Source organism: Schistocerca serialis, chromosome 9 (genome assembly GCF_023864345.2).
Source record: "Schistocerca serialis cubense isolate TAMUIC-IGC-003099 chromosome 9, iqSchSeri2.2, whole genome shotgun sequence".
Classification (NCBI taxonomy): Eukaryota; Metazoa; Arthropoda; class Insecta; order Orthoptera; family Acrididae; genus Schistocerca; species Schistocerca serialis.
The window spans coordinates 508,028,103-508,051,876 of record NC_064646.1 but is presented as its reverse complement, the minus strand read 5'-3'; the positions used below and the strand labels follow the sequence as shown (position 1 = coordinate 508,051,876).

Here is a 23,774-nt window from a genome sequence, read left to right as displayed (position 1 = left end):
TATCCTGTCACAAGTGGGGCACTTTTGTGGTTCTTCTGTGGGGGATTCTGGGTTCGAGGGGATGAGGAAGTGGCTCTGGTTATTTGCTTCTGTACCAGGTTGGGAGGGTAGTTGCGAGATGCGAAAGCTGTTGTCAGGTTGTTGGTGTAATGGTTCACACCGGCTGTTCAGAGCATCCTCCTACAGGCCAACCGTAAATTAGAACAGCATGCCACCCTCCACCTCAAAAAACTATCCAATCTCCTGGTTTCCCACCTCCGGAAAGGCAACTTGCTCACCCTTCACAACCTTTCCAGCAAACCTCAACCTCCTCTCATTGCACACCAACCCAGTCTCTCCCATCTACTCAATCTCCCACTTCCAGCTCCACTCCCTCCAAAACCTCAAAATTCCAATCAACACAACCTGGAACCACAACACCCTAATTCAGTAGTTAACCTTTCCTCCAAACCTCTCTCCCAATCCGAAACCTCTGTCCTATCCAAAGGCCTCACCTTCAGCCCCACTCCCAGATTCAACCAAACAGCCCTCGTCAAAGATTTACTGTCCTACACCCGTACTCTCTGCTGGAAATATCACTCCTAATGATCCAACTCCCCAAGACACCATCCAAATTGAACCCTGCCTGGAACAGTTCCGTCCTCCGTCACAGCGGGACCCACCTCCTCTTCCTCAAAATCACCCTCTCCAAACCTTCCAGGAATTTCTGACTTCCAGCCTTGCATCTCAATCCTTCTTAAAAAACCTTAATCCTACTCCCAACATCACCACTGCTGAAGCCCAGGCTATCCGTGATCTGAAGGCTGACCGATCCATCGTCATTCTTCTGGCGGACAAGGGTTCCACAACCGTGGTACTTGATCGTCGGGAGTATGTGGCTGAGGGACTGCGTCAGCTTTCAGACAACACCACATACAAAGTTTGCCAAGGTAACCCCATTCCCGATGTCCAGGCGGAGCTTCAAGGAATCCTCAGAACCTTAGGCCCCCTGCAAAACCTTTCACCTGACTCCATCAACCTCCTGACCCCACCGACACCCCGCACCCCTACCTTCTACCTTCTTCCTAAAATCCACAAACCCAATCATCCCGGCCGCCCCATTGTAGCTGGTTACCTAGCCCCCACAGAACGCATCTCTGCCTACGTAGATCAACGCCTTCAACCCATTACATGCAGTCTCCCATCCTTCATCAAAGACACCAACCACTTCCTCGAACGCCTGGAATCCTTACCCAATCTGTTACCCCCGGAAACCATCCTTGTAACCATTGATGCCACTTCCTTATACACAAATATTCCACACGTCCAGGGCCTCGCTGCGATGGAGCACTTCCTTTCACGCCGATCACCTGCCACCCTACCTAAAACCTCTTTCCTCATCACCTTAGCCAGCTTCATCCTGACCCACAACTTCTTCACTTTTGAAGGCCAGACATACCAACAATTAAAGGGAACAGCCATGGGTACCAGGATGGCCCCCTCGTACGCCAACCTATTCATGGGTCGCTTAGAGGAAGCCTTCTTGGTTACCCAGGCCTGCCAACTCAAAGTTTGGTACAGATTTATTGATGACATCTTCATGATCTGGACCCACAGTGAAGAAGAACTTCAGAATTTCCTGTCCAACCTCAACTCCTTTGGTTCCATCAGATTCACCTGGTCCTACTCCAAATCCCATGCCACTTTCCTTGACGTTGACCTCCACCTGTCCAATGGCCAGCTTCACACGTCCGTCCACATCAAACCCACCAACAAGCAACAGTACCTCCATTATGACAGCTGCCACCCATTCCACATCAAACGGTCCCTTCCGTACAGCCTAGGTCTTCGTGACAAACGAATCTGCTCCAGTCCGGAATCCCTGAACCATTACACCAACAACCTGACAACAGCTTTCGCATCTCGCAACTACCCTCCCGACCTGTTACAGAAGCAAATAACCAGAGCCACTTCTTCATCCCCTCGAACCCAGAATCCCCCACAGAAGAACCACAAAAGTGCCCCACTTGTGACAGGATACTTTCCGGGACTGGACCAGACTCTGAATGTGGTTCTCCAGCAGGGATACGACTTCCTCAAATCCTGCCCTGAAATGAGATCCATCCTTCATGAAATCCTCCCCACTCCACCAAGAGTGTCTTTCCGCCGTCCACCTAACCTTCGTAACCTGTTAGTTCATCCCTATAAAATCCCCAAACCACTCTCCCTACCCTCTGGCTCCTATCCTTGTAACCGCCCCCGGTGTAAAACCTGTCCCATGCACCCTCCCACCACCACCTACTCCAGTCCTGTAAGCCGGAAGGTGTACACGATCAAAGGCAGAGCCACGTGTGAGAGCACCCACGTGATCTACCCACTGACCTGCCTACACTGTGACGCATTCTATGTGGGAATGACCAGTAACAAACTATCCATTCGCATGAATGGACACAGGCAGACAGTGTTTGTTGGTAATGAGGATCACCCTGTGGCTAAACATGCCTTGGTGCACGCCCAGCACATCTTGGCACAGTGTTACACCGTCCGGGTTATCTGGATACTTCCCACTAACACCAACCTATCTGAACTCCGGAGATGGGAACTTGCTCTTCAGTATATCCTCTCTTCCCGTTATCCACCAGGCCTCAATCTCCGCTAATTTCAAGTTGCCGCCACTCATACCTCACCTGTCATTCAACAACATCTTTGCCCCTGCACTCCTGCCTCGACTGACATCTCTGCCCAAACTCTTTGTCTTCAAATATGTCTGCTTGTGTCTGTATATGTGTGGATGGATATGTGTGTGTGTGTGTGCGCGAGTGTATACCTGTCCTTTTTTCCCCCTAAGGTAAGTCTTTCCGCTCCTGGGATTGGAATGACTCCTTACCCTCTCCCTTAAAACCCACATCCTTTCGTCTTTCCCTCTCCTTCCCTCTTTCCTGATGAGGCAACAGTTTGTTGCGAAAGCTTGAATTTTGTGTGTATGTTTGTGTTTGTTTGTGTGTCTGTCGACCTGCCAGCACTTTCATTTGGTAAGTCACATCATCTTTGTTTTTAGATAAAAAAATACTTAGCTCTCCTAGATGATAATACTGTTTGTCTGTTGACCATAATATGCAACACAACATGCTTGTGGATCATGTTGCACTCACATATATCTATGCAACCTATGTGGCCTGTGTGGTATTTTTTCCACTACAATATTCTGCACACACATATCCAACTGGTCGCCCCTACCAGTATCTAAAGTAGAATGGAGCGTTTAACCATTATTCTTAATGGCTCGCTCTGACGATGGCAGAATGGATTACGGGTAAAATATTAGCAGAAGGCAAAGTCTTGTTACATCCAAATTCCTGCAATTTTATGGCTCAAAATGGATCTCTCTGGCCACAAAATAGTGGAAGCTGTTGGGCCTCATCATCTGCCTTGCTGAAGCCCTAAACACTTGGCAGTGATGCATTGTTGCACACGTTCTCTGAGCTTGGATTCACCTACGCCATTATCTCTGGCTGAACTATTTTTCAACAATGTTAGTGCAACAAAAATGGCAGTGACAAACAATTATTTATATGCTCTGCTAAATATTTAACTTAATGAAACTACCTGCACTGTAGCAGTTTGAACAATAATACTTACACATCACCAAACAGGACATGTGAGCGTGTATTAATGAAGAACACAATCACAAATGAGAAAAACATCACGGCAATACCAATGCACAGGGTCACTACTTCATGCTTGTATGATGGCTTGAGAAACATGCGCACTCTGAATTCATTCCATGTGCTCTCAGTCCAAGTTGAGTACTGGCCCGATGCCCAATCATAACCTGAGAACAAAACAATAACAAAATTAGGACAGTGATGCAATCACTATTCTCTTCAGAACAACATAAATAATATCAAATTTTAAGTTCATAAATAATATAGGGAAAAAAATTGGTAAACAAAATTATGTTTCAATGGCTAGTTCACTTATTTTTCAGAAAAAAAGGAACACAAAACAAAGAGGACATATGTTTTTCCTGATTTCAAATATTACATTTGAAACATTCATACATATTATAAAAAAGTTATATTCCTAAACCACTGAAACAATTTCAACCAAACTTGGTACACACATCACTCACTGTCTGTGAATCGTCACTTTTGGGGTGAGACCCATCTACCTATGAACGAGGTGGTGGTGGTGGAGGTGAGATGCATTGTAGCCCACAATGTGCAAGATACCCATACTTTAGTCATTCGGAATTTGAGAATGAGAGTACTCAGAGTCTTGTAACAAACTTGAAACATAATTTCAAACGTCCATGAAACTTCTTTTTGCTGACAACCCAAACAAAATGACAAAAGTCTATCACTTACTGTATTCTCCCTGTTCATCCAGTAAAACTGCCACATGAAGCATAGCATTTTAATTTATTACTTCTCGACTACTACCTGTTTCGCAACACATTTTGCAGTCAGTATTCACATATACCACTGAATGTGCGAAACACAGTTGAAGAGATAGGATGTCAAATACAGAGAGGCATCAAAACTGAATCATCATACGTGAAGCTTTAATTTATTACCTCTTTACTACTAACTCTATTCACAACACATTTTGCAGAAAGGAGCCACATATACCATTGGATGTATACCATTGTACAGCACATAGTTCAGAAGATATGACATACGAAACATTGAGCTGCATAAAAATGAAACTGCAGTGCAAAATTTGCTAGAGATGCAGGTGAAGAACAGGCACAAATATGTTAAACATATGTGAGATACATTTGACATGTGCACACCTAGACGAAGCCATGTGTTAAAAGCTCATTCTAAACCCCTGGACTGATTTAAATGAAATTATTAGCTGCAATCTGAAAACTGTGGGGCTAAGAACCACCAGCCTCCTGTTGGGGATGCGTGTGATAATGTGCAGACAGAAGGCGGGAGGAGTAGATGGGCAGACAGGTAGGGGTAAGGAGGAGACAGCCACAGATAGAGGGGGAGGAGGAAATGAACAGACAGGAAGGAAGAGGAAGAGGAAGAGGGGGAGGAGGAGGAGGAGGAGGAGGAGGAATTGGACAGAGGAAGAGAAGAGGAGGGGAGCACAAATGGATGGGGAGAGGGAGAGAAGGAGATGCACACAGAGAGGGGGGAGGAGCAGATGGACAAAAAGACGGAGGGAGGAGCAGATGGACCTAAAGGGGGAGGGAACCAGATGGACAAAAGGAGGAGGGAGGAACAGACGGATAGTGAAGGAAGGAGCAGATTGACAGAGAGAGGAGGGCCGAGGAGATGGACAGAGAGTGGGTGGTAGAGTCGGAGACAGAGAGATGGGATGGTGGAAATGGACAGATGATGGATATGGACACGCACGCACACACACACACACACACACACACACACACACACACACACACACACACACACACACACAGAGAGAGAGAGAGAGAGAGAGAGAGAGAGAGAGAGAGAGAGAGAGAGAGAGAGAGAGAGAGAGAGAGAGAGAGAGAGATGGACTAATAATACTGGAATAAATACATACCCGGGCAATGCTAGGGATCAGCTATTTTAAAATAAAGCATCGTCAAAAAATACCAATGACTACTTTATAAACCATTCATAAATATTGTTCCACTCTTTGCAAATTAACTGAACAGTTTTTCAATAATTTTCTAGATAAAATGCAATGGTATTTTACAGAATTAGAAAAGGAAACAGCAATATCCTAAAAATACTCTCATACCTTCTATTGAGAATGCCGGACTTTCAGCTATTGAATAATTCATTGTAGTCTTAACACAAACACCAGTTGAATTTCCATTTTCATTCTTGCCAGACATCCAAAGGTACTGGTATACCTGAAATTCATTTCTGCATGAACTATCAACCACATGGACCCTTTGCTACAACATAATGAAATTCATATGATATGAAAACACTTCAATTGAAATGGTACTTCATTCTCATAAGAGCAGAAGTCACACACATAACCATACTGGATCATTACTACATACAATATGTATGGGAGAGTAAAATCAAATCCTTTGTCACTTGGAATAATGAGAAAAGAAACAGAAGAAGAAAAGATAAAAAAAATGAAACACTGATAGCAGACTGGAGGGTAAGTGACTCAGAGCCTTAACTCATTCACACACTTGTTCATTCGTTCATTTATCTATCATGTTCTGTAGATGCCATCAAGAAGAACAACCTTCAGGGATGTGGGATCAGTCAAAGTATACATTAACAAAAGACAAGAAAATTTACTCTGTACTGTATTAACAATACACTATCACAATATTGCTTAGTGCTATTCATGCTTATGCTACCTAAATTATAAAGAAAATTGCTGCTTTGGAAAAAAAAAAAAAGTCCACTTCCTCCTCAGTTTAACTGTGGACTTCAGGTATTAATAGCTATACTTGATTCAGACAGTATTTTTGAAAGTAATTATTTTCTTACATTTGTACATAATGAGACCTGTTTACATCACTGTCTGTCATGCAGCTGTATAACAAATATTGCTTCTTGCTATGTAGGTAAGAACTTTTCAATCCCTGAATCTAGATATTCAGATCATTTGTAGGAAGTGTGATTAATGACATATATTTTTAATTTTCTTCTGAACTGGCAGGGATACTTACTGCAGGAGTCACACAATGGAAAGTCCAGATTGGAATATCAAAAATAGCATGAAAAGGATAAATTGCTACTCACTGTAAAGGTAACACGTTGAGTTGCAGACAGGCACAATGAAAAGACAGTTAGACATTGAGCTTTCAGCCACAGCCTTCTTCATAAAGAAAAAAGACATGCAGGCACACCTTGTACACATATGACTGCTATTTCTGAGCACTTTGACCAGAAGCCAACTGTGTGTTGTATTGAACAGAAGCAGCAATCTGAAGTGGGGTGGGAAACGAAGAGGAATAGCAGGGTATAGGGTGGGGAGAAGGAAGTAAGTGCTGCCTGGCGCAGCATGCAAGGAGTAGATGGTGGCAGAACAAGAATGACAGGTGCAGCATCGGGATGTGGGGGAGGAGACGAAAAGGAGAGGAACAGAGAAAGGGAATGTAGGCAGAGAGTGGCACACAGTGAGCCTGAGGGGACATGACTTGGAGTAGGTTATCAGACAGAGGCGGATGCGGATGGAAACTGTTGGATGGAGGATATGGGGACAGTAGGTTACCACAAGACGGATGATTTAGAAAATGGGTAATGTGTCCCATCAGCGTAGTTCAGAAAAACTGGTAGTGAAGGGGAGGATCCAGATAGCCCAGGTTGTGAAGCACCCATTGAAATCAAGCATGTTATGTTCAGCTGCATGTTGTGCCACAGAGTTATCCACTTTGCTCTTGGCCACTGTTTTGCGGTGGCCATTCATCCTGGTGGACAGCTGAATGTCCAATATAAAAAGCTATCCAATCACTGCAGCAGAGCTGATATATGACGAGACTTTTGCAGGTGGTCCAGAATCTGATGTGGTAGGAATGGCTTGTAACAGGACTGCAGTAGGAAGTGTTTGGTGGGTTGACTGAGTAGACCTTGCACCTGGGACTTCCACAGAGATATGATTCCTGTGGCAAAGGTGCTAGTATTGGGAGTGGCATATGGATGGACTAGGATGTTGTGGAGTTTGGATGGGTGACGAAACACTACTTTAGGCACGGTGGGAAGGATCCTGGATAAGGCGTCCCTCATTTCAGGGCATGATGATAAATAATCAAAATCCAACAAAGGATGTGGTTCAGTTGTTTCAGACTGGGGTGGTATTGTGTGAGGAAGAGGACCACTCCTTGTAGCTGGTTCATGGGAATTGTTAGAGGAAATGGGGTGTGTGGGTGTATGGCATGAAAAATCTGTTTGCAGACTAGGTCTGGGGGATAGTGCTTGTCTGTGATGACTTTTGTAAGACCTTATTCATAAAGGGCAAGGGAGTTCTTGTCACTGCAGATATGCTGTCCCTGGGTGGCCAGTTTATATGGGAGGGATTTCAGCTGTCGAGATACAGGTACTGTTGGGAGTAGGTCATTTTAATGTGGGCAGAATGTGGATGGACCCATCAGAGAGGAGAAGATCACCGTCTAGGAAAATGGAATGCTGCATTGAGGACCAGATAATGTAGATGAAAGAGAAGTTGGTAAGGATCTGAAGGAATGAAGATAGGGTGTCTTGGCCCCAAGTCCAGATCATAAATGAACCTGAACCAGATCACAGGTTTTGCAGTTTTGGGAGGCTAGGAAGGTTTTCTCTAGATGGCCCATAAACAGATTGGTGTAGGAGGATGCCATTAGAGTGCCTGTGGCTATGCCACAGATTTGTTTGTATACCTTTCCTATGAAGGAGAAATGGTTGAGTGTTAGGATAAAGTTAGTAAGGTGTATGAGGAATGAGGTAGTGCATTTGGAGTCCGAAGGATGTTGGGAGGTAGTGTATAATAGCAGCAAGACAGTTGGCATTAGGGATGTTGGTGTATAGGGACGTGACATCAAAGTTGACGAGTGAAGATCCAGGAGGTAAATGGGTGGGGCTGGTGGAGGGGACAGTGGTATAAACTGAGAGAGATAGGATTCAATGTTGGGATTAGGTTGGTTCTGGTTGGAAGGATTCTCTCCCACCAATCCCTGAAATAAGGGACACCCTACTCAAGATCCTTCCTAACACTTCTAACACTGCCAAACGGTGGCCAAGAGCAAAGTAAACCACCGTGTGGCAGAGCATGCAGCTGAATATAACACGCTTGATTCCAATGGCTGTTTCACAACCTGGGCCAGATGGATCCCTCCACCATCCCCCCCTTCCATCACCAGCTTTTCTGAACTGTACAGATGGGAATTATCCTTACAACACTTTCCGAACTCTTGACTGAAATCATCCCTGCCCCATCTATGGCAACCTACTGTCCCCATATCCTCCAAACAACAGTTTATGCTTCCTCTGTCCCATAACCATCACTGTGTGCCGCTTTCTGCCAATTCACCCATTGCTCTTTTCCCCTTATCTGCTCCTCTCCCAGTTCCCTCTCATTCTCCTTTCCTCACAGCCTCCTGACATTGCACGTGACAGTACTTACTTCTGAGGGTGGAGGGGGAGAGAGAGAGGGTGGGGGAGGGAAAGGGAGAGAGAGGGTGGAAAGGGAGGGGGGAGAGGGAGAGAGGGGGAGAGAGGGGGAGAGAGGGGGAGAGAGAGAGAGAGAGAGAGTGAGAGAGAGTGAGAGAGAGAGAGAGAGAGAGAGAGAGAGGGGGGGGGGTGGAGAGGGGGGGGGTGGAGAGGGGGAGAGAGAGAGAGAGAGAGAGAGAGGGAGAGAGAGAGAGAGAGAGGGGGGGGAGGGAGAGAGAGAGAGAGAGAGAGAGAGAGAGAGAGAGAGAGAGAGAGAGAGAGAGAGAATGGTGTGGAGGGGGTGGGGGGGGAGAGAGAGAGAATGGAGTGGAGGTGGGGAGAGAGAAAGAATGGTGTGGAGGGGGGGGGGAGAGAGAATGGAGTGGAGGTGGGGAGAGAGAAAGAATGGTGTGGAGAGAGAAAGAATGGTGTGGAGAGAGAAAGAATGGTGTGGAGAGAGAAAGAATGGTGTGGAGAGAGAAAGAATGGTGTGGAGAGAGAAAGAATGGTGTGGAGAGAGAAAGAATGGTGTGGAGAGAGAAAGAATGGTGTGGAGAGAGAAAGAGTGGTGTGGAGAGAGAAAGAGTGGTGTGGAGAGAGAAAGAGTGGTGTGGAGAGAGAAAGAGTGGTGTGGAGGTGGGGAGAGAGAAAGAATGGTGTGGAGAGAGAGAGAGAGAGAGAGAGAGAGAGAGAGAGAGAGAGAATGGTGTGACGGGGGGAGGGAGGGAGAGAGAGAGATAGATAGATAGATAGAGAGAGACAGAGAGAGAGAGAGAGAGAGAGAATGGTGTGAGGGGGGGGGGGGGGGAGAGAGAGAGAGAGAGAGAGAGAGAGAGAGAATGGTGTGAGGGGGAGGGAGGGAGGGAGGGAGGGAGAGAGAGAATGGTGTGAGGGAGGGAGAATGGGGTAGAGAGGGAGGGAGAGATAATGGGGTAGAGGGAGGGAGAGATTGTGGGGTAGAGGGAGGGAGAGATTATGTTGTAGAGGGAGGGAGAGATTATGGGGTAGAGGGAGGGAGAGATTATGGGGTAGAGGGAGGGAGAGATTATGGGGTGTTGGAAGAGAGATATGGGGCGGAAGGGGGAGAGAGATATTGGGTGGAGGGGGGAGAGAGATATGGCGTGGAGGGTGGACAGAGATATGGCGTGGAGGGGGGAGAGAGATATGGCGTGGAGGGTGGACAGAGATATGGCGTGGAGGGAGGGAGAGAGGGTGTGGAGTGAGGGGGAGAGAGAGGAGGGAGGGGGGGAGAGAGGAGTGCGAGGAGGGGTGGAGGGAGAGAGAGGACGGGTGGAGGGAGAGAGAGAGGAGGGGTGGAGGGAGAGAGAGGTGTGGTGGGGGAGAGAGAGGTGTGGTGAGGGAGAGAGGAGGGGTGGAGGGGGGAGAGGAGGGGTGGAGAGGGAGAGAGGAGGGGTGGAGGGGGGAGGAGGGGGTGAGGAGGGGTGGAGGGGGGAGGAGGGGGTGAGGAGGGGTGGAGGGGGAGAGAGGAGGGGTGGAGGGGGAGAGAGGAGGGGTGGAGGGGGAGAGAGGAGGGGTGGAGGGGGAGAGAGGAGGGGTGGAGGGGGAGAGAGAAGGGGTGGAGGGGGAGAGAGAAGGGGTGGAGGGGGAGAGAGGAGGGGTGGAGGGGGAGAGAGGAGGGGTGGAGGGGGAGAGAGAGGAGGGGTGGAGGGAGAGAGAGAGGAGGGGTGGAGGGAGAGAGAGAGGAGGGGCGGTGGGAGAGAGAGGAGGGGCGGTGGGAGAGAGAGGAGGGGCGGAGCGAGAGAGAGGAGTGGTGGAGGGAGAGAGAGGAGGGGTGGAGGGCAGAGAGGGGAACAGAGGGAAAGGGGGGCAGAGGAAGTGTGCACTCTGTCAGATAAAAAGTGTGATATGATGAGCACGGCCAGCTAGAAGGAATTTTTTTTTTCTATTTACTGTTAAAACTGTCTTTCTTATGAGGAAGTTGCTTAGGGGTCACTCCTGGAGATTTGTTTTGCAACTGTTGACTGTCTGCACCTTGAAATGAAATGCTACAGCTGGGAATTATTTGGAAGCTTTCATTTGCATAACGAATTTCAATTAATTTACAAATAATTGTGAAGGATCTGTGGAGAAATAACTATGTGCTCCACCCAGTAACAGTTGGATAAAAGCACAAAATGACAGCTACATAATGACTGGATGAAAGAAACACGTAAGCCGTGTGGCCAGTAGCAGGTAGTTCATTAGAGAGTACTGATATGCAGCCAGGTGACATCTTGCCATCGTTATTTTAGAAGTTCCATCTTGTCTCATTTTTGAGGCACAAATGCAACAAGGGAACGATGTGCATGAAAATTTAAAATCTCAGCATGCAGAGCATCTGCATGGGCTGCTAGATTTGTTATCAGTGGGTTCAAACGACACACAAGTATTATACAGATGCTTCAGAAACTCAAATCGAGGTTCCTGGAGGGAAAGTGATGTTCTTATTGAGGAATACTATTGAGAAAACTTAGAGAACTGTCATTTGAAGCTGACGGCAGAATGCTCCTACTGCCGCCAACATAAATTTTGAATAAAGACCACGAAGAAGAGATATAACAAATTAGGGCTCATACATAGGCATACAGACAGTAGCTTTTCCTTGCTCTGTCTGCAAGTGGAACAAGAAAGGAAACCACCGGAAGTCGTACAGGATACCCTCTGCCACACACCATACAGTGCCTTGCAGTGTCCCATTGTAATGTCAAGCGATGGCATGACAGTTGGGAACGATAAAGCAGACAGGGCTGTGAAGAGGACGTCAGTCACAGCACACTGACCGATCGCTCTCTAGGACGACAAAGCGACAGCAGCACCCTCTACGCAAAGAGAAGATAAGCACTGCACCCGACTGGCCGCACCCACTTCTACGAGTTCTACAGAAGTGTCAAGACCAGTGACCTGGATAGAAGAATCTACTGTAGTACTTCACTTGTATTGGAATCGTATATACTGAAGAGATTTCTCATTCACCTATCACCCTTTGGTTGTGACATATCTGTATTTCTCAAAGCTGAGTACAGTCATTTATTTTCTGCAATAAAATTCATTAATATGATTTGCTTGAATTGATGTCTAGTGATCTGAAAAAGCAGGTTTTCTAGGCACCCCCTATTTGATGAGTAGGCAGGACATAACATGCAGAGTATAGATGTAGATTAACAGTGCTGGAGTGTCTGGAATGTAGCACGGGACATGTCAGGTACTGCTCAGTTTGCACACAGGCTCTGCTATCAAAGCATCTTCCAGTGTGCCAGATGCTGGAATCCATGCTCAGTGAAGGGTGAGTGGCAGCTTTTTACGCTTTTACGTTACTCAATGTGGACGCTGACTGTCTGGCTGTGCCCATTTGCTCTGTAAGTGAGAGGTGCTCACTCCTCTGGCAAGGTTGGAGCAGGCACGAAGGGGGAGGGGTATATTAATTATTGGAAGCGCCAATGTTAGGAGCGTTATGGAGCCCCCTGGGGAAACAGCATCCAGGGTTCGCAGGAATTCTGTGTGCAGTCAATGTGTCTGCTGGGTGGCCCCACCCGAGATGTGGAGGAGGCCCCTTCCTGTGGCTATCGAGGGTGCAGGGTGCAAAAGTCTCCAAGTTGTTGCTCACGCCAGCACCAATGAAGCCTGTCACTTGGGTTCTAAGGCTATTCTGTTCCTATGGTGGCGCTGGCTGAAGCAGTGAAGACTGCTGGTCTCACTCACGGGATGCAAGCAAAACACACAATTTGCGGCATCGTACCCACAGTTGGTTTCGAGCCAAGTGGAGAGCCTCAACCAGAGGCTCAACTGATTCTGTGATGGTCATGGCTGCAGGTTTCAGGATCTGTGTTTTGCACTGGAGAGTTGTAGGACTCTTTCATAGGTTAGGAACAGACTACACAAAGGAAGTGGTTACTAAGTTACCAGAATATTTGTGGAATGGACACAGGTGTTTTTTTTTTTTTAGATCAGGCAGTAGTTTGAGGTCCTCAAATGAATGCTCACCAATCAATAAGCAAAGAGCAATATCAAAATCAGATATCAGATCATGTACAAAGTAGACATACTTTGACTGTCAAAATTTTAACAATTAATTGTTGAAGTATTCATAAAAAAGTTTCTGAACTTACTGGCCTCAAAGTTGTTACACTCAACTTATTCTTGGGACAGAGAGTGGGATGAAACCTGAAGTTGAAAGCTCCAAAATATTTAGTGTATATAGGAAAGACAGATTAGTTGCCATATGAAGGGTGGAGGGGGGGGGGGGGGGTGCTCATTGCTGTTGTAAAAATGTTGTGACTATGCGGGTCAAAATTGAAATTGAATCTGGACACGAGTAGCAGGGCTAGGTGAACTCAAGTTTATTACGGGACATTTTCACCGGCCACCCAACTCTGCTGTGTCAGTTGTAGAATCATCTTGAGAAAGTCTACCCTCTGTAGTGTGAAAATACCCAGAGCAAACAGTATTGGTCTGGGCAATTTTTATCTACCAAGTACAGACTGGGGTGTCTATGGATTCCCCACAGGCAGCCTGGGCAGACAGTCTTTATGTACTCTTGAACACACACTTCCCAAAAACTGCCGAGAACAACTAGTTAGACAACCCACATGCAATGGAAATACTTAAGACCCTGTGGCTACAAACTGGTCTGACCTTATTGACAGTGTCAGTATAGAGACAGGGATTATTGACGTAATGCCATCACAATGACAATGGTTACTAAAGTTAATAAATCAGTCAAGAAGGCTAGAAGAGTATTTATGCTAGAAAAAGCAGACAAGCAGTTGTTTGCATCCCACTCAATGGACATCATTTAGCTCCAATAGAAGGATGAGCTCCATGAACTTCCCCCCATGAACCATGGGCCTTGCCGTTGGTGGGGAGGCTTGCGTGCCGCAGCGATACAGATGGCCGTACCGTAGGTGCAACCACAACGGAGGGGTATCTGTTGAGAGGCCAGACAAACATGTGGTTCCTGAAGAGGGGCAGCAGCCTTTTCAGTAGTTGCAGGGGCAACAGTCTGGATGATTGACTGATCTGGCCTTGTAACATTAACCAAAATGGCCTTGCTGTGCTGGTACTGCGAACGGCTGAAAGCAAGGGGAAACTACAGCCATATTTTTTCCCGAGGACATGCAGCTTTACTGTATGGATAAGGTGGGTAGATCATGTAACTAATGAGGAGGTATTGAATAGGATTAGGGAGAAGAGGGTATTGAATAGGATTAGGGAGAAGAGAAGTTTGTGGCACAACTTGACTAGAAGAAGGGATCGGTTGATAGGACAACCAAGGAATTACAATTAGAAACAATTTAAACTGGAAATAACACACAGAAAATGCTGTGAGAAAAGTGAACCAAAGATTGCATTTTACTTAGAAGACACAAGAGATCTGCTAGAGAGACTGTCTACACTACACTTGCCCGTCCTCTTTTGGAGTATAGCTGTGCGGTGTGGAATCCTTATCAGACTTAATTAATGGAGTAGGCTCAGATAGTTCAAAGAAGGGTATACTTTTTGTGTTATCGAGAAACAGGGGAGAGAGTGTCATGGAAATGGTATAGGATTTGGGATGGGCGTCATTAAAACAAAGCCATTTCTTGTTGTGGTCGGTTCTTCTCATGAAATTTCAACCACCAACTTTTCCTTCTAAATGCAAAAATATTTTGTCAACGCATACCTACATATGGAAAAACAATCATCATAATAAAACAAGGGAAATCAGAGCTCACATGGAAAGATATACATGTTAATTTTTTAAGCACACTGTTCGAGAGTTGAATAACAGAGAATTATTGTGAAGGTGGTTAGATGAAGCCTCTGCCAGGCACTCAAGTGAGATTTACTGAGCAGCCATATAGATGTAGATGTGAAGAAGAGAAATTTGTTAACACTGAATATAAATTTAAGTGTTAAGATTTTTTTAAAGATATTTGTCTGGAATGTAGCCTAATATGAAAGTGGAGTGTTGACGATATACAGTTCAAACAAGAAGAGAATAGAAGCTTTTGAAATGTGATGATACAGAACAATGCTGAGAATTAAAAGTGCAGCTCACATAACTAAGGAGATCCTGAACAGAAATGAGGAGGAAAGAAATTTGTGGCACAAGCTGACCAAAAGATGGGATCAGTTGATAGAACACATTCTGAGACATGAATTATCAATTTGATACTGGAGGAGTGTGTTGGGAATAAAAATTGTAGAAAGACCAAGAGACAAATGCAGTAAGGAGATTGAAGTAGATGTAGGTTGCAGTAGTTATTTCGAGATCTAAGAGGCTTGTGCAGATAGAGAATCATGGAGGGATGCATCAAACCAGTCTTCAGACTAAAGACCACAACAACAAAAACAGCAATATAAAATATGACATTTAATGTCCCATACAGGGTGTTTATCAACACAGTTGGCAAAGGCTTCTGGGTATACGAAGGTGAAATACTGTGAATTGGAAAAGGTTAGAAATTTTAAATGTCATAAGAGAATCAAAATGTTAATACTCACTCATGTGACAAACCATACTGATACAGGCAGGTTACTACACTTCAAGATGTTAAAGTACATGGCAGACAGGAGTATGTAAGAATGCTCTCACTGTTCAGAGATTTTAGAAGTTAGTCACAGGCTTAGCTTGCTGACCTTTTACAAATAAAAAGCATAAAGACAGAACTGCCATGTGGATTGTCTACATCCAGTAACAGTTTAAAGACAAGGATGAAGACATTGTGAAGTTCCCATACATTTTAGCATACATTTTCCACATATTGCTAGGCCCTTAAATGCCAGCAATATAAAACTGGCAAACTTTATGTGCTTTCGTTGCTTCCACAGTGATGGAAAAGATGAAAACATTGGCAGATAAATTTCTTACTATGCATAATAAAAAACTAACATTACTTTATGGTTACATAACACACTATTCATGGACGCATAACAACTCCACCAACACATTATGTGCCTGAAGAATAGGTCTTATGGCTTTGAAATCTATCGCAATTAGTGGAAAACAATAAATGCTGCTGATTGGACACAAAACATAATAAACAGGGGAATAAACAGATTCAATTCTCCATAATGAGACCTTAATATGCTTGAAATTTAAAGTTATAGTTTGGAACAAATGAGATAAAATGGAACCCAATTATTTTTAATATCTTAACGAGTGTCACCTATAACAGTTTGCTCTTCACGTGTTCAACATAGACTTTAAATTGAGAATACGCTCTAAAGGTTTAAGTACAAACCTGGCTCTGAGGATCAGCGACACACTGCTCCTTGGTTTTGTTCGTGACCTGCCCCGTCAGGTATGCCAATGTCTGCCCTGTCAGCTGCGCCATTACACTTGGATAAGCATTGACACCTATGTAAAATGTAGGTGGCTTATCTTCAAATCTGCTCTGGAATGTTGCAGCATTGAAGATTGAGCAGTTCATACTCTCTAGATAGCAATGGAGCAACTCATCCACCTGAAAAAAATTAGAAAAATAGTTTTGTAATGCAACAAAAAGTGGGAAAGATCAACAAGTAAAAACATAATTTACACAATGTTGATTATACTGAGATCTCATTTCACAAAGAGCATGATGCTTCAATGTCTGAATGTGGCTTACCTAAGCAGTAAAGAAGGAAAAACTAAGCTACGAAGACTAGAATTTATCTTCTAGAAGATTAACCATTAAGTGATTTAGGAAACCTCTAGACAACCAAAAATCTGGCTAGTCAGACATGTATTTGAATCAGTTTTCCCAAATCTGGACCCAATCTATTAAAAACTGCATCGCCCTGTTTGCCTTTAATGGTGCAAGGAATGAACTATTTCTCACAATAACAAAATTGTAACTATCAACATTTCCTTCTCACCTACACAAGAAGAAGCACCTGCAACTGATGTATAAAACATGACTAAACAATACGGGGGATGTAATTCCATAAAGTTAAACACACATCTGTTCATGATGCAACATCTCAAATATATGCTAGTGGAGGAAAATGAAGATTTATTTACATGTACTGTATGAGAGTTGTTCTAAGAGTTCCCAGCCTAGCACAGACATGAAAAGAATGTTCTCAGTACACTATGACCTCCAGAAAGTAAAACTTTTAAGTGATTTACTGTGAAGTTTGTGAAATGTAAATTTAGTTTTGCAAATTTGGAGGGTGTTTTAAGGTTTTATTAAACCTTTCCCAATAATCTCCAATTAAGTATGCTTTTGTTTTCTACCTGTTAAGCCCAGCTTTAGAGCAGATTTTACAGCAGACTTATATCAGGAAATTCATCTCTAATTTTTTTTTTTATACAAGTTTGATCTCCTTTCTTACGAAGTGGATAGATTAATGCATGCTTACATTCTTTTGGGGTTTTCTCACTAAGACAGACGTCCTGAAATATCTCTTGATGAATCTGAGTAAGTTTGCTGCCACTTTTTCAACTTTTCAGCAATTATTTAGTCTCTCCCTGTGCATTGTTATTTTCCACATTGCAAATTATTTGTTTGATTTCTTTCAGTGTCAGGGCTGCCGAGTCTGTATTTGAGTGGGTTAACAACGTGAATTGATTTCTGGGACTTCTACAATTTAGTAAGTTTGAAAATAGCCTGCAAAAGGCTCTTAGTTTGCTTTATTTTGTGTTTCCAGTGTTCTGAAAATAAGCATATAAGCCTGAGGCATAAACTGAGAATTGACAACTGTGAAGTTTTCTAAATTTCTGGTAGTAGTTTCTAGTGTGCTGCTATTTACATTCTTCCACATAATTGATTTTTGACATTTGTTTTTTAATTTTGAGGAACTTATCATTTTCTGATTTGTAAGAATGTCATAGTCACCACATTTTGAGGCTACAATCTACTGCTGTAACTCAGGTGTCATTCCAATACCTATCTTTTCCTTTCTTGGCAGTGTGCAAGTATTTCAATATGCATAGCATTTTCAGTTTTTGAAATGATTCCACTTACATGAAGTGTTTTCATGGAAAATGTAGAGTTTGGTTTTAGAACTTCATGATCGGACTTTGGTGTTCTAGCTGTTTTCAGTTCGGATTTGCTGGACTGAAACTTTGCTTCACAAGGCTGGATGTGGATGTGGAGAGGCACGTGGTCAGCATACTGCTCTCCCAAATGTTCTCAGCTTTCACGACTGGGGCCACTACTTCTCCATTGAGTAGCTCCTCAACTCATCTCACAAGGGCTGAGTGCAGGCCACTCGCCAACAGCGCTCGACAGACCCGGACAGGCAGCCATCCACAAGCTAGCCAAGCCTGACAGCACTTAACTTCAGTGATTTGACAGGAAACTGTGTTACTGTTGCAGCGAGTGTTGTGGGTACGTATGTATGTGTAGATGAGTGTGTACACAAAAACACACACACACACACACACACACACACACACACACACACACACACACACACACTATTCATCAAATTTGTGCAGGCTGCAGGGCATCATGAATGCAAAACATTTGATTAATGCAGATACCTTATTTGCTGATATGATTGAAAGGGCTGAAATTATTTCACAGAAAAATGTGAAACTGAGCACTCAATAGGTAATCTTTGCCTACGTCACAGATGCTGTGCCACACTGCAGATTATAGTGCTAGAATTTGAGTTTTTCTGGTATATCCATTAGATGTTTTAATTTGCCAACTTTTGGCAATGTTCTGATATTTAAAATTCCAACGATATGTTTGCCTTTTGACTGAAGAGATACACACACACACAGACACACACACACACACACACACACACACACATTCATTCTCACATGATGCTCTCAGTTCCCCAGAATCTGACGAGTGAAGTATCTTAATCATTTCAATATACATTGAGATTAGTACGAACTATTTTTAGACAAAATGCATATTAATACATCCTACAACGTGAATAGTAAATGAAACAGTGAAGGCAACAGAGGATCAAGTAGGTAGAAATGAGGGCTAGTGGAAATCCTTGGGTAACAGAAGAGATACTGAATTTTATTGATGAACAGAGAAAATACAAAAATGCAGTAAATGAAGCAGTGGAAAGGAATACAAACATCTCAAAAATGAGATCGACAGGAAATGCAAAACAGCTAAGCAGGCATGGCTAGAGGACAAATGGAAGGATGTAGAAGTGTATATCACTACGGGTAAAGCAGATACTGCCTGCAGGAGAATTAAGAGAAGTTTTGTGAAAAGAGAACCATTTGTATGAATATCAAGAGCTCTGATGGAAAACCAGTCCTAAGCAAAGAAGAAAAAGCAGAAAGGTGGAAGGAGTACATAGAGGGTCTATAGAAATGCAATGTACTTGAGGGTAATATTATAGAAATGGAAGAGGACATAGATGAAGATAAAATGGGAAATATGATACTGCATGAAGTATTTGACAGAGTACTGAAACATCCAAGTTGAAACAAGGCCCCAGGGATAGACAACATTCTTTTAGAACTACTTATAATCTTGGGAGAGCCAGGCATGACAAAACTCTTCCATCTGGTAAGCAAGACGTATGAGACAGGCTAAATACCTTCATACTTGAAAAAGAATATTGTTGTTGTTGTTGTGGTCTTCAGTCCTGAGACTGGTTTGATGCAGCTCTCCATGCTACTCTATCCTGTGCAAGCTTTTTCATCTCCCAGTACCTACTGCAATCTACATCCTTCTGAATCTGCTTAATGTATTCATCTCTTGGTCTCCCTCTACAATTTTTACCCTCCACGCTGCCCTCCAATACTAAATTGGTGATCCCTTGATGCCTCAGAACATGTCCTACCAACCGATCCCTTCTTCTGGTCAAGTTGTGCCACAAACTTCTCTTCTCCCCAATCCTATTCAATACTTCCTCATTAGTTATGTGATCTACCCATCTAATCTTCAGCATTCTTCTGTAGCACCACATTTCAAAAGCTTCTATTCTCTTCTTGTCCAAACTATTTATCGTCCATGTTTCACTTCCATACATGGCTACACTCCATACGAATACTTTCAGAAATGACTTCCTGACACTTAAATCAATACTGGATGTTAACAAATTTCTCTTCTTCAGAAACGCTTTCCTTGCCATTGCCAGCCTACATTTTATATCCTCTCTACTTCGACCATCATCAGTTATTTTGCTCCCCAAATAGCAAAACTCCTTTACTACTTTAAGTGCCTCATTTCCTAATCTAATTCCCTCAGCATCACCTGACTTAATTAGACTACATTCCATTATCCTTGTTTTGCTTTTGTTGATGTTCATCTTATATCCTCCTTTCAAGACACTGTCCATTCCATTCAACTGCTCTTCCAAGTCCTTTGCTGTCTCTGACAGAATTACAATGTCATCGGCGAACCTCAAAGTTTTTATTTCTTCTCCATGAATTTTAATACCTACTCTGAATTTTTCTTTTGTTTTTTACTGCTTGCTCAATATACAGATTGAACAACATCGGGGAGAGGCTACAACCCTGTCTTACTCCCTTCCCAACCACTGCTTCCCTTTCATGTCCCTCGACTCTTATAACTGCCATCTGGTTTCTGTACAAATTGTAAATAGCCTTTCGCTCCCTGTATTTTACCCCTGCCACCTTTAGAATTTGAAAGAGAGTATTCCAGTCAACATTGTCAAAAGCTTTCTCTAAGTCTACAAATGCTAGAAACGTAGGTTTTCCTTTCCTTAATCTTTCTTCTAAGATAAGTCGTAAGGTCAGTATTGCCTCACGTGTTCCAGTGTTTCTACGGAATCCAAACTGATCTTCCCCGAGGTTGGCTTCTACTAGTTTTTCCATTCGTCTGTAAAGAATTCGTGTTAGTATTTTGCAGCTGTGACTTATTAAGCTGATAGTTCGGTAATTTTCACATCTGTCAACACCTGCTTTCTTTGGGATTGGAATTATTATATTCTTCTTGAAGTCTGAGGGTATTTCGCCTGTTTCATACATCTTGCTCACCAGATGGTAGAGTTTTGTCAGGACTGGCTCTCCCACGGCCGTCAGTAGTTCCAATGGAATATTGTCTACTCCGGGGGCCTTGTTTCGACTCAGGTCTTTCAGTGCTCTGTCAAACTCTTCACGCAGTATCATATCTCCCATTTCATCTTCATCTACATCCTCTTCCATTTCCATAATATTGTCCTCAAGTACATCGCCCTTGTATAGACCCTCTATATACTCCTTCCATCTTTCTGCTTTCCCTTCTTTGCTTAGAACTGGGTTTCCATCTGAGCTCTTGATATTCATACAAGTCTTTCTCTTATCTCCAAAGGTCTCTTTAATTTTCCTGTAGGCGGTATCTATCTTACCCCTAGTGAGATAAGCCTCTACATCCTTACATTTGTCCTCTAGCCATCCCTGCTTAGCCATTTTGCACTTCCTGTCGATCTCATTTTTGAGACATTTGTATTCCTTTTTGCCTGTTTCACTTACTGCATTTTTATATTTTCTCCTTTCATCAATTAAATTCAATATTTCTTCTGTTACCCAAGGATTTCTACTAGCCCTCGTCTTTTTACCTACTTGATCCTCTGCTGCCTTCACTACTTCATCCCTCAAAGCTACCCATTCTTCTTCTACTGTATTTATTTCCCCCATTCCTGTCAATTGCTCCCTTATGCTCTCCCTGAATCTCTGTACAACCTCTGGTTCTTTTAGTTTATCCAGGTCCCATCTCCTTAAATTCCCACCTTTTTGCAGTTTCTTCAGTTTTAATCTACAGGTCATAACCAATAGATTGTGGTCAGAGTCCACATCTGCCCCTGGAAATGTCTTACAATTTAAAACCTGGTTCCTAAATCTCTGTCTTACCATTATATAATCTATCTGATACCTTTTAGTGTCTCCAGGGTTCTTCCATGTATACAACCTTCTTTCATGATTCTTAAACCAAGTGTTAGTTATGATTATGTTGTGCTCTGTGCAAAATTCTACCAGGCGGCTTCCTCTTTCATTTCTGTCCCCCAATCCATATTCACCTACTACGTTTCCTTCTCTCCCTTTTCCTACACTCGAATTCCAGTCACCCATGACTATTAAATTTTCGTCTCCCTTCACAATCTGAATAATTTCTTTTATTTCATCATACATTTCTTCAATTTCTTCGTCATCTGCAGAGCTAGTTGGCATATAAACTTGTACTACTGTAGTAGGCGTGGGCTTCGTATCTATCTTGGCCACAATAATGCGTTCACTATGCTGTTTGTAGTGGCTTACCCGCATTCCTATTTTCCTATTCATTATTAAACCTACTCCTGCATTACCCCTATTTGATTTTGTGTTTATAACCCTGTAGTCGCCTGACCAGAAGTCTTGTTCCTCCTGCCACCGAACTTCACTAATTCCCACTATATCTAACTTCAACCTATCCATTTCCCTTTTTAAATTTTCTAACCTACCTGCCCGATTAAGGGATCTGACATTCCACGCTCCGATCCGTAGAACGCCAGTTTTCTTTCTCCTGATAACGACATCCTCTTGAGTAGTCCCCGCCTGGAGATCCGAATGGGGGACTATTTTACCTCCGGAATATTTTACCCAAGAGGACGCCATCATCATGTAATCATACAGTAAAGCTGCATGCCCTCGGGAAAAATTACGGCTGTAGTTTCCCCTTGCTTTCAGCCGTTCGCAGTACCAGCACAGCAAGGCCGTTTTGGTTATTGTTACAAGGCCAGATCAGTCAATCATCCAGACTGTTGCCCTTGCAGCTACTGAAAAGGCTGCTGCCCCTCTTCAGGAACCACACGTTTGTCTGGCCTCTCAACAGATACCCCTCCGTTGTGGTTGCACCTACGGTACGGCTATCTGTATCGCTGAGGCACGCAAGCCTCCCCACCAACGGCAAGGTCCATGGTTCATGGGGGGGAAAAAAGAATATAATAATTCCAATCCCAAAGAAAGCAGATCTTGACAGGTGTGAAAATTGCCAAAATATCAGTTTAATATGTCACACTTGCAAAATACTAACATGAATTCTTTGCAGATGAATGGAAAAATAGTAGAAGCCAACTTTGGGGAAGATCAGTTTGGATTCTGTAGAAATGTTGGAGAACACGAGGCAATACTGACCCTATGACTTATCTTAGAAGATAGGTTAAGGAAAGACAAACCGATGTTTCTAGAATTTGTAGACTTACAGAAAGCCTTTAACAATGTTGACTGGAATACTCTCTCTCATATTCTGAAGGGGGCAGGGGTAAAATACAGGGATCGAAAGGCTATTTACAATTTGTACAGAAACCAGATGGCAGTTTATAAGAGTCTAGGGGCACAAAAGGAAAGCAGTGGTCGAGACGGGAGTGAGACATAGTTGCAGCCTATCCCTGACATTATTCAAACTGTATATTGAGCAAGCAGTACAGGAAACAGAAGCAAAATTTAGAGTAGTAATTAAAATCCATGGAGAAGAGAGAAAAAGTTCGAAGTTTGCTAACAACATTATAATTCTATCAGAGACGGCAAAGGATATGGAAGAGTACTTGAATGCAATGGGCAGTGTCTGGAAAGGAGAAGTAGAGAGGATATAAAATGTACACCGACTATGGCAAGGAAAGCATTTCTGAAGAAGAGAAATTTGTTAACATTGAGTATAGAAGCAGAAACAGACTTCAGAGGACAAAAGACTAGGGAAATGTTTCTGAAGGTGAAGTACCTCTGCAAAGGTCACCAGGCCAAGCAGAATTTTGTCAAAGATTCCCGTGATAAGATCCTGATGAACGATAGGGATATAGCTGAGAGATGGAAAGAGTACTTTCGACAGCTGCTAC

The 23,774-nt window shown here is 43.5% G+C and overlaps 1 protein-coding gene across 3 annotated transcripts in view; it reads right to left on the bottom strand.

The window, feature by feature from the left end:
• Positions 1-23,774, bottom strand: part of LOC126418701 (nicastrin) — a 131,335-nt gene that overhangs the window by 10,611 nt on the left and 96,950 nt on the right. For all 3 annotated transcript variants that reach the window (XM_050085597.1, XM_050085599.1, XM_050085598.1), the window contains exons 9-11: positions 16,298-16,519; positions 5,719-5,833; positions 3,619-3,811 (exon numbers count right to left, since the gene is read on the bottom strand). In XM_050085597.1, the coding sequence (XP_049941554.1) occupies positions 3,619-3,811; positions 5,719-5,833; positions 16,298-16,519 (530 nt within the window). The remainder of the gene's footprint in view (positions 1-3,618; positions 3,812-5,718; positions 5,834-16,297; positions 16,520-23,774) is intronic.